At 43.7% G+C, this 12338-nt stretch overlaps 1 protein-coding gene across 1 annotated transcript; it reads left to right on the forward strand.

Moving 5' to 3' along the window:
• Positions 1-597: 597 nt before the first annotated feature.
• Positions 598-3830, forward strand: LOC104371538 (endogenous retrovirus group K member 18 Pol protein). The gene is made up of 3 exons (XM_086616311.1): positions 598-738; positions 1041-3501; positions 3709-3830. The coding sequence occupies exons 1-3, from the start codon at positions 598-600 to the stop codon at positions 3828-3830; spliced, it is 2724 nt and encodes a 907-aa protein (XP_086472437.1).
• The last annotated feature ends 8508 nt before the right edge of the window (positions 3831-12338 follow it).

Below are 12338 nucleotides of genomic sequence, written 5' to 3' on the forward strand. Positions count from 1 at the left end.
AGATGCCCAAGTGGCAGATATGTTAGAAGTTATAGAACGCACCACTGGTCCTGCATCTCTAGTTGCTGCTGCAGTATATGGTGCTGTTCGTCCTCTGTTAGAGAAAAAAGGGGGAGGATCCAAGCAAAAGAAATGCTTCAATTGTGGGAAATTAGGCCACTACAGAAACCAATGTAAACAGCCACAACAACAGCAGCAACGGGGTAGCAGGAAATGGTGCAAAAATTGCAAAATGGATAATCATAATACCTACGAGTGCCGGGTGCAGGGAAACTGGAAACCGAGCGCGCCAGCCCCGCGCGCGATGATAGTAAATCAGGGGGCGACACCATTGTCAAGTCTGAATTTAAGCCAGAGCCAAAGTCAGGAATTTGTTCCCTCCGTGCCGCCACCGCAGGAAGTGCCGGAGTGGATGTGGAAACCGCAGTAGATTCAACACTCGTATCTGACAAGGTAGTAGTAATAGACACAAACGTAAAGGGACCACTAGGGGAGGGGTTATCAGCTTTACTAGTTGGTCGTTCATCTACATCGCGTCAAGGCATTTTTGTTCTACCAGGAGTTATTGATGCAGACTACACAGGGATTATTAAGATCATGGTTTACACGTTAACTCCACCTGTTTTTATTCCAAAGGGCAGTAAAATTGCTCAATTAGTGCCTTTCCGTAGCTGCGTGCCTTTGTCTGATGATGTTGAACGAGGAGAAGGAGGATTCGGCTCCACTGGGCAACCAGAGGTATATTTTGCTTTGGATTTGAAAAGGACGAAACCCGAAATGATGGTAACAATGTTAGGGCCAGACGGTGTTAAAATAACGAGGAAGATGTTAATTGATCCAGGTGCTGATGTCACAATCATAGCTGCACACAATTGGCCGGCCCATTGGCCGACCCTAGATTCACAATTAGGAGTATTTGGTATTGGGGGAACTCAATCCACCAGAATCAGCCAATATGTGATTTCATTCATTTTTCCAGATGGTGCGCAGGTGTCTACTAAGCCATATGTCATGAATACATCCATCACATTGGTTGGTAGAGACTTGTTGAGCCAGATGAAAGCACAGATCGTGACCCGGCCTTTTTAGCTGCGGCCACTGGGGAGCAGCCTGTCCTCAAATTACATTGGAAAACGAACGACCCAGTGTGGATTGATCAGTGGCCGCTCTCCCAAGAAAAGCTGCTCAAAGTTCAGGAATTAGTATACGAACAGTTATGTGCAGGCCATATTGTGCCATCAACAAGTCCCTGGAACACCCCAATTTTCATAATACCAAAAAAGAGCGGAAAGTGGAGATTGTTGCACGATCTACGTGCAGTCAATGCAATTATGGAGGACATGGGAACCTTACAACCAGGTTTGCCGTCCCCATCAATGATTCCAGAAAAGTGGAAGTTGTTAGTGATTGACTTAAAAGATTGTTTTTTCACAATACCATTACATCCAGATGATGCGGAACGTTTTGCATTTACGGTACCTGCTGTAAATAGAGCCGAGCCAGCAAAAAGATATCATTGGGTTGTGTTGCCACAAGGCATGAAAAATTCACCTGCAATATGCCAGATGTTCGTTGCATGGGCCTTAGATCCAATTCGGAATAGATACCCGCAGTACTTAATATATCATTATATGGATGATATATTGATTGCTGGGGAAAAACTTGAAGCCAAAACGCTTATACCTGAACTTATTTCACAGCTGGAAGGAAAGGGACTAAAAATTGCTCCGGAGAAAGTCCAAGAAAAGGCACCGTGGCATTATCTGGGATGGATTATCACAGAATCTCAGATAAGACCACAAAAGATTGAACTGAAAACAAACATTAAAACATTGTCGGATGTGCAAAGGCTGGTCGGTGAAATTCAGTGGATATGTAATATTTGTGGAATTACAAATGATGACCTAAGTCCTCTAATTCAGTTATTGGGGACAAGCAGCCATGCAAATGAATCTAGAGAAATTGGACCAACCCAAAAAATAGCTTTGCAAACAATTTCAGCGAAATTAACTTCTCAATATGGATCAAGGTTCGTCAAGGATGAACCAATAACATTAGTAGTTGTCAATTCTAGTCAAAAGAGAAAGTATCCATTTGCTCTTTTTATGCAATGGGACAAATCAAAAAAGGACCCTTTATCAATTTTGGAATGGGTTTTCCTACCCATGCAACCGCACAAAACTGTCACAACAAGAATAGAATTGCTTGCCCTTCTGATAATGAAGGGACGGACGCGTCTATTAGAAATAGCAGGGAAAGATCCAGAAATAATGGTATTGCCAATCGCATCTGTCTGGCTGGAATGGAATTTGCGACACTCTTTAGAATTACAGACGGCACTATGTGAATTTTCAGGTCAACTATGTAATCAGTTTCCTGCTCACAAAATGTTAACGTTTTTGACTGACCAAGATTTTGTTTCAACTCCACAATTGTCAGAGGTTCCTGTAGAAGGACTTACAATATTCACTGATGCAGGACGGAAATCAAAAAAAGCTGTTAGTACGTGGCAATCTTTATCAGGTGCCTGGGAGGAACATGTTATCGTAGGAGGCCCGAAGGACTCATTACAGACTCTCGAACTGCAAGCAGTGGTATGGACATTTTCAAACTGGACTCAACAACCTATCAATATTGTTTCAGATTCATTATATGTGGTAGGTATAGTACGTCGATTAGAACGGGCTATGATAAAGGCAATATCTAACCCAGTTTTAAGCAAGTTGCTAGGTCAGCTGTTACACTTACTGAATATGCGCTCTGTTCCATATTTTATCACGCATATACGTAGTCATCTAACTCAACAGGGCTTAGCAATTGGCAATAACCGTGCTGATCAATTAGTGGCACCTGCATGGACGGGACCACCTATAGATGCCTTCCAACAGGCTCGTATATCTCATGACTTTTTCCACCAGTCAGCCAAAGTGCTCCAGAGACAGTTTCATATCCCCTTAGCGGATGCACAAGGCATAGTAAAGTCCTGTGCTTCCTGTCAGAAACTAGGTTTTGGTCTTGGTCAAGGTATTAATCCGCGAGGATTGCATGCGCTCCAGCTATGGCAGATGGATGTTACTCATATAACAGAGTTTGGACGCTGGAAATACGTGCATGTCTGCATAGACACCTATTCTATGGCAGTTTGGGCCACAGCGCAAACTGGAGAGACCACACGACATGTCGAACGGCATTTATATGCTTGCTTTGCAGTTCTAGGGGTTCCGCATGAAATTAAGACAGATAACGGACCTGCTTATGCTTCACTTCGCTTTGCTCGTTTTTGCAATCGCTGGGGTATCACTCACCGCACTGGGATACCGCATTCTCCCACTGGTCAAGCCATTGTTGAGCGCTCCCACCACACTTTAAAGACCATGTTGTTAAAACAAAAAGGGGGAACTCAGGGCTGGCTGCCCGGCGATCGATTAATGAAAGCGCTGTATGTCCTGAACTTTTTACGACTGGCGGGAAACAGTGATGAGCCGCCTATGCTGGTACATAGTAAAGGAATGAGCTCATTCTGGAAAGAAAAAACACAAGGCCTGGTAATCTATAAAGATTTAAAAACAGGGAAATGGGAAGGACCAGTAGAATTAAAAGTAACAGGCAGGGGATATATGTGTTTACTTACTGGAAACGGACCACTGTGGGTTCCGGCGAAGTGGGTAAAACCATATATACCCGAAGCAAACCACTTGTTACTGACAGGAAATGTAAGACCAGCTAGGACTTCTGAAACTACAGATAGAGATAGGGAGATCCAAGATTTTACAGATCAAGCAGAAATGACAGAGATACCAGATGAGGAGAATGGCTCACAAGATTCGTAATAGAAGATTTCATGTTAATATATCAACTGTTCTTATGTTTCTCATTGTTAGGTATAGTATGTGTGTGAAAGTTGCTTGTATATATGCTTTGTGTGTTTTCTCCGATCGGAAGGTGTATGGATTCCACCCGTAGCTACTGGAAGGAAAAGAATTGACTGGTACCAAATTAATGACAAAGAATTACTGACTGGACCTAATTGTGAGCACGTAACTTTGAAAAGAGAAGCTAGGAGGATTGTTATTGAACAACATGTTGCGATTCGCAAAAACCGCTGTTAGCCGGCAGAGCACATACTGGGCAGCCTTGTTGCACGCACTGGCCACGCGTGCGGCAACGCCGTGTCAGTACCTTTGTCATAGACTCTGCTGAGGGTGTAAAAGGGATGGCTCAGAGCGGAGCGGAAGGAGGCTGCAGAGCACACTGTGTGGATAATCAGGGGACGCCCTGAAGGTGCAGCGCCTGCCTCCCTTCTCTGCAATGACCCTGCTGATTGATACCCTCCTGCTCAGCGGAATCTTGGGCATAGTTGAAATGGTAAGGCTCCCAGGAAGGGAAACAATATGCTAGTAACTGCTTCTGCAAGGCTGTACCGAAAAGAAATGTCAGCAACTGCTTCTGCAAGGCTGTACCAAAAAGATTTGTCAGTAAGTGTTTCTGTAAGGTTATGATAGAGTTTGACAAGGTATTTTTCCTTTTTTCTTTCACATATAAGGGAAGAATTATGTGTACACCCAGAATAGGTAAAGCATGCATGTTTGTAATAGCTAGTGTATTCCAGAGTAGAATTTAGGCTTCGACATTTCCACCAGAGTGAAAAGCCTTCTATTAGTTTTAGTAGCTAACACAATGTTTCTCTTAATAACTTTTGTCTGTTACACTTGCTCACGAAAATGACTGAATGGGTTGTAAAATAAGTCTGGATTGTTCAAAAACAAGAAGGGGGATGTGTCGGAGGACATCTAAGGGTTAACGGACAGGTGAACAATCCAGCCTTTCTTGATGACGTATGCTGGAATGCGGAAGAGCTGCAGAGACGTGGACAACCCCCGGATGCGGAACGGAAAATGGACACTATAGTGACGCTGCTTCCTTCAGTACAACCAATCACACTAAGAGGCGGGCTATTTGCTTGCAAGGTTATAAAACACGCTGAATGTAAATAAAGAGAGGTTCACTTGTTTGATCACATTGATCGTGTCAGGTGTCCTCATTTTCCCGCAGTTGCCCTTCTCTGGACCCGCTCCAGGAGCTCAATATCTCTCTTAAAGCGAGGGGCCAAAAACTGGGCACAATATTCCAGGTGCGGCCTCACCAGTGCCGAGTTGTCACATTTTGAGGTCAAAACGACCAGTCTATCAGCTCCCAAGTCAGGCGAGACCCTTGGGTCCGACTCCCCCTGCCCTCTCTTGGCAGCTCAGTAGGTCGGAGGGTGATTCGTCTGACTTATCGTGGGATCCGTCACTAATAGACAAACAGGAGGTAATTGGGCCAGTATACCAGCTCCCAAGTTAGGCGAGACCCTTGGGCCCGACTCCCCCTGCCCTCTCTTGGCAGCTCAGTGAGTCGGAGGGTGATTCGCCCACTTATTAGGGATCGTCACTAGTAATACTATGGGCCAACTCCTTATAATAATTCAAAAGTTTCCAGAAACATGCATATATATTTTATTTGTGACAGAATACAGGTTCGAGGATAGCCGGTGATAGTGACTGACTGCAAAAACAACTTTAATTGAAATACTGCAGTGATAATATAAAACGATTACTGATCAGTGATAATATTAAATAGCTAGCAAGATGTTAGTAAGTAATTAAATAAATGCGCATAACCCAGAGTTCTTACCCAATAGGCGTCCCTATGGGGGGGAGAAGAGAGGTTCAGCCCGTCGACTGATCCGAGACGTTCCGGTGGGGGGGGCTTCTCCCTAACATCCCCTTTGTTTGCTGCCATTTTATACCTTTTTCGTATCTTTTAGGTGGAGCTCGAGTGACTCTAGTCATACATAACTTTTATTAGGATTGGTGTAAATTCCTCTCGTGAGGGGTGTTCACTAATTGGGATTGGTGTAAATTGCTCGTTTGAGGGGTGGTCGCAGCTCAGAGGCGAATGGGGGTGTGATTTAGTAGCTGAAGGACACAATTTCGCCATCACTGCTGAGACAGCGGTTGTGGTTCACTTCCTCGATGGTATTTTTATGGTTATCTTTACCAGGCGCCTCATCCCTGATAACAGGGATGAGCCATGATACCTTCGTATCACTCTCCTCCCCATCTCAAGGATATTGAGGCCTTGTTCATTCCTGGAAGCAGCAGCTGTGTTTCATGTCAGAGCTGCTCTAATATTAGCTGAATTCTAGGGAACAATGTTCTCCCATTCCCCATCGATTTTAGTCGTTTTCCCACACGAGTACAGGGGCAGGATCACTTCCCTGCTCCTGCTGGTCACACTATTCTTGATACATGCCAGTATCCCATTGGCCTTTTTGGCCACCTGGGCACACTGCTGGCTCATATCAAGCCGGTAGTCAACCAACACCCCCAGGTCCTTCTCCGCCAGGCAGCTCTCCAGCCACTCTTCCCCGAGCCTATAGCGATGCTTGGGGTTTTTACACCCCAAGTGAAGGACTCTGCACTTGGCCTTATTAAAGCTCATGCCATTGGCCTCAGCCCAACGATCCAGTCTGTTCAAATCCCTCTGAAGGGCCTCCCTACCCTCGAGCAGATCGACACAGCCTCCCAACTTGGTGTCATCCGCAAATTTACTGAGGGTACATTCAATCCCCTCATCCAGGTCATTGATAAAGATGTTAAACAGAACCGGACCCAGCACTGAGCCCTGAGGAACCCCACTGGTGACCGGCCTCCAGCTGGATTTAGTCCCATTTAACACCACTCTTTGGTCCCGGCCATCCAGCCAGTTTTTAACCCAAAGGAGGGTGTGCCTATCCAGACCAGCAGTTACCAGTTTCTCAACCAGAACACTATGAGAAACTGTATCAAAGGCTTTACTGAGGTCAAGGAAAGGGTTCCAGTGCCTCCAGTGCCTTCAGTTCCAGAGTTCCAGTGCCTCACTATGCTCATTGTAAAAAATGTCTTCCTTATATCTAATTTACATCCCCCCTCTTTCAGTTTAAATCCGTTGCCCCTTGTCCTATCACTACACACCCTTGTCAAAAGTCCCTCTCCAGCTTTCCTGTAGGCCCCCTTCAGGTACTGGACGGCTGCTATAAGACGTCTCCGGAGCCTCCAGACTGAACAGCCCCAACTCTCTCAGCCTGTCTTCATAGGAGAGGTGCTCCAGCCCTTGGGTCATCTTCATGGCCCTCCTCTGGACCCGCTCCAACAGCTCCATGTCCTTACTGTGTTGGGGACCCCAGAGCTGAATGCAGTACTCCAAGTAATTGACTAAGCACAAGATGATAATATGGAGAGCTAAAAGGACAGGAATCAGCCTTGAGGGATTTTACTACTGGAGTTCCTGAAAAAGTTTTTTTGTGATTGGTTTCTTTAATATTATGATTCATGACTTGGGCACACAACATTTGGATTGTCAAAAATGGAGACTGATTGCAGATCATAGAATCATAGAATGGCACAGGCTGGAAGGGACCTTAGAGATCATCTAATCCAACCTCCCTCTCATGGGCAGGGACGCCTCTCAACTAGAAAGAAAATGAGAAAAGAGGAGGTAGGGGACAGCCCTGAGTATTGATGTCTCAGTCTGAGGACAATCATGAGTCTCAGGCCTTCTCCCTTCTCATCTGCTTGTTGGAGGAGTCTGTCTTTCTGTGTTACCACCTTCCAGAACAGTCCTTGCAAGATCATAATGAAAATCTCTGCACACTAGTGAAGAACTCATGGAGGATCGATGTGCTAGAGAATCAGGTAAATGTCAGTGTTTCAGACCTCAGATGCGTGAAGAAAAGAAATTATTTGATTTGTCAGCCATTATGAAATCTCTTTTAAGACTACAAAAACTCTGAGTAAGATTTACATCAGCTTATTATACTGAAATGTAAATCTCAATAAATCAGCTTCTATAGTTGAAGACAGACACTAGATGATGTATTAGTTGCTTCAGAGAAACCCAGAGTCTGATGCAACTTCAAGTTGTTTCCACTGTTCCCTACAGTTAGCAGAACTCAGTGTCTATCACAAAATTATGTCCATATTGCAGCTTTATTGTTTCCACTTTTATGCATCTCTTCCTATTGTTGTGTAAAACAAAATATAACAGAGAAAGCTACCAGAAGATGAATGTATCCAGTTTCTTTGAAATCCTTTCCCTATTAGCAATGTGTAGGACATCATAAGTAACACAGGGGCAAAACTTTTTTCTTGTTGCTCTAAGGAAGTTTTCACAGACAGAAAAACGTACACTGTGTAATTCAGAATCTAAAATCTTCTCGTCCTTATTGATAATTTTTCTAATTTTTGAACCATGTGGTGATGTAAAATTCTTCCTGGAAGCCAGTAGCTTGCATGAATACACCCTACAGGGCAGCTCTTTAGATGGGAGCCAGATGGAGATAGAAACATGTTTGGTTATTTGACGCTCTACACACTTCACATCGCTGGCGGAATTGCTTGCATGAGTAGTGATTCAGTAACTTAAATCAGTGTTGATTTTTGACAATTTAATTAATTCTCTACATATTCAGCACTACACAGAAGGTCTCAAATACTCTTTCAGATCCATAGAGGCAATCCAAGAGTGCACACAGAGTGTTTAGTGTGCAGCTCCTTATATGTGAAGTATATGAAAAAGCTCCATCCTGTGTCCCCCGATGCATTACAGAAGTGAGAAACACCAGAATGGCTCTTGTAACCTGCTTGGCTCTCTGGAGCCTGCAAGGGTGAGAAGGAAACTTGTCACTTCATCTTCAGGCGGTGAGAAATGAACTGGTACCATTTCCCTAGAACAAGGATTAATTCCTAGAGGAAAATGTTTTGAACTAACAGTTGCACAATACTTGAACTAACAAACAAATGAGCAAGCGCAATAACAACCAGTGTCGTCATTAACCAGGAATTTAAAGAGCTAGGAAGACTATAAAATTGCTTTAATAGTTTTTTTCTCAAGGAAATTCTTGTGCTCCAAAGTAAATTGTTTTTATTTGGTAATAAGAAAAAGTAAGCATGTTTGAAAACAATTTGGATTTGGGCAAAAAAGAGAATTGCATCAGCACAAACAGTGGCTGTTTGACGTTGTCTAGTGTGACCCTTCCCATTTCTAATGCGCTTCCTGGAGTGCAGGTTTGAAGTCAACTCCTGCCCTGAAGATCGTCTGCTTATTAGTTTGGATACTGTCAGCAATACTACTGTTCTCGTGCCCTTTCCCTTTCCTTTTCCATATCCATTTCCCTTTCCATTCCCTCTCTTTATTTCTTCCCTCTGTTTTTTTGTTTTCCCCCAACAAATAACTTGCACTACCAGAGTCTATGTAAGCCATGAGATACAGATCCCACCAAAAATTATTTATGGATGTGAACTTGTCTTGACATCCTTTGTGCAACACCATATCTTTCTTTTTTTTTTTCCCTGCAGTATACCTGTGCTATACATATATGTACTTGCATAGACACAAACAGGCACATACACTTTATCCCTTGATTAGCTAGTTCTTATTAATCTTCTCATTGCACCTTCTATAAGACATTTTCCCCGGAAAACCTTTTTAGGACTGACTCTACATCCAGGACTGTCAAGCAGCTGGATCCCTGAAATAACCATTTTATTACTAATTACTCTGCTCTACTTTTCCAGATTGTAAGTAGAGTTTAATTATACACATCTCCCCCACGATTCTTCCTTGAAGACTGTTGTAAAGCCTGCACGTTCACAAAACGTGGACAGGGAAAAGAACGCATCTGATTAGGAAACATGTAAGGACTGGCAGTATTTTTCATTGTTAACCAAAAAGTATGTTCTCAGTCTGAGGAAGAACACTGAAGATCTTAGAGAAAAGATCTGATCTCACAGTTAGAAACAAAACATCTCAGAAACCTCTGTGAAAGAGAAATCTCCTCTAGACCTCTGTCTTTCTGTGATGTCTGTAACATTTTACTCTTTGTGAGCAATATGAAAAAAAGTTGATGGAATTCCAAAGAATCCTTTAGTTTCAATCCATTCTAATTATTCCCACAATGTAATGAGCTCAAACCTACAGCTTTGAGGCAGACAATTCCTACAATATCTGTATTATAGAAAGAGAGGCAGTAGAGTACATGGTCAAACAGGACTCAGCCAAATGGTTGGTCATCAGGGGTGGAAAACTGACACTGATCTGCAGTTCAGGCTAATACATTGATGACACTTTCAATCATTTGTCAGCAGTCTTGGCTGACCAGGGAGGTCCCAGTAGACTGGAGGTTATCAAATGCCCATCTCCAAGAAGGGCCAGAAGGAGGATCTGGGGAACTACAGGCCTGTCAGTCTGACCTTGGTGCCAGGGAATATTACAGAGCAGATCATCTTGAGTGCCATCACATGGCACGTACAGGACAACCAGGTGATCAGGCCCAGTCAGCATGAGTTTATGAAAGGCAGGTCCTGCTTGGTTGACCTGATCTCCTTCTATGACAAGATGACCTGCTTAGCAGATAAGGGAAAGTCTGTGGGTGTTGTTTAACTGAACTTTAGTAAAGCCTTTGATACCACAGCATTCTCCTGGAGAAACGAGCTGCTCATGGCATGGACAGCCATACTCTTCACTGGGTAAAAAACTAACTGGATGGCCAGACCCAAAGGGTTGTTTTGAATGGAGTTAAAGCCAGTTGGTAGCTGGTCAGAAGTGGTGTTTTCCAGGGCTCAGTACTGGGGCCAGTTCTGGTTAATATCTCTATCAATGATCTGGACAAGGGGATCGAGTGCGCCCTCAGTAAGTTTGCAGACGACATCAAGTTTAGCAGGAGTGTTGATCTGTTTGAGGGTAGGAAGGCTCTACAGAGGGGTCTGGACAGACTGGATTGATGGGCCGAGACCAACTGTATGAGTTTCAACAAGGCCAAGTGCCGGGTTCTGCACTTGGATCACAACAACCCTGTGCAACGCTACAGGCTTGGGGAAGAGTGGCTGGAAAGCTGCCTGGTGGAAAGGACCTGAGGGTGTTGGTCAACAGCTGGCTGAACATGAGCCATCAGAATGCCCAGGTGGCCAAGAAGGCCGATAGCATCCTGGTTTGTATCAGCAATAGTGTGGCCAGCAGGACTAGGGAAGCACTAGCACTCCCTGTACTCAGCACTGCTGAGGCTGCACCTCAAATACTGTGTTCAGTTTTGGGCCCATCACTACAAGAAAGACATCGAGGTGCTGGAGCATGTGCAAAGAAGAGCAACAAAGCTGGTGAAGGGTCTACAGCACAAGCCTTATGAGGAGTGGCTGAGGGAACTGGGGTTGTTTAGCCTGGAGAAACGGAAACTGAGGGAAGACTTTATAATTCTCTACAGCTACCTGAAGGGAGGTTGTAGCAAGATGAGTGTTGGTCCCTTTTTGCAAGTAACAATTGACAGCATGAGAGGAAACAGCCTCAAGTTGCACCAGAGGAGGTTTAGACTGGATATTAGGAACAGCTCCTTCACCGAAAGGGTTGTCAGACATTGGAACAGTCTGTCCAGGGAAGTGGTGGAGTCACCATCCCTGGAGGTGTTCAACAAATGTGTAGATGTGGTGCTTAGAGACGTGGTTTAGTGGTGGACTAGGCAGTGTTAGGTTTATAGTTGGACTCAATGATCTTAAAGGTCTTTTCCAATCTGAAGTATTCTGTGATTCTATGATTCTGTGACTAAGAATTGCAACAAAACCCTTCCTTGACAGGAGCTGTAATGCATAAAGACAGGCTCCCAGTCTTTAACGTTCCTCCCGATAGCGAACTTGAAGAGCATAACCTGTCACTGAATTCATTGGCAGAAAAAAACGCTCAGCGTATTTGTTCGTAACAATATTAGGTATTTTAGAGGCATACCCTACCTTTCAGAGATACCTATTGAATTAGACAAATGACATGCATTGTCTCAATATTATATTTTCTGAGTAGCTAATGGGGATGTTTCCATCAAGATTGATGAAATTTGATCAAGATTGTTTCCAGATGATGGAAATGATGGAAATGATGGAATTACTTATGATATTTTTGGTTAAAGAGTTTTCTTACCTTTGGCTTGCACCTCTCAAGCATAGCTCCATACAGAGTCTTGCCCTTGAAAACTGTAAAAGTTGACAGGAATCAGGACTTTCCCAGTTTCGCTAATGCTGTTCTTTAATCATACTACATTTTCATACTTTGATTTCCCTAGCTGTAACTTTTCTTCCTAAAGATCTGTGACCCTTTATGTGTTAATCTGAGTGCTTTGAGATCTTCAGCTGAGAAATATGTAGGTTGTTGTTTTATTACTGTTATTAACTCATCTCAGTTGGAAATTACTTGCTCCATATTTTACAACTCTTTCAAAACATGCTCCACTAAAAGCTGCCTTAGTATCCTGAGAATTGAAAGGTGAACATAAAGCA

This window comes from Tauraco erythrolophus, chromosome 1 (genome assembly GCF_009769465.1).
Source record: "Tauraco erythrolophus isolate bTauEry1 chromosome 1, bTauEry1.pri, whole genome shotgun sequence".
Lineage (NCBI taxonomy): Eukaryota > Metazoa > Chordata > Aves > Musophagiformes > Musophagidae > Tauraco > Tauraco erythrolophus.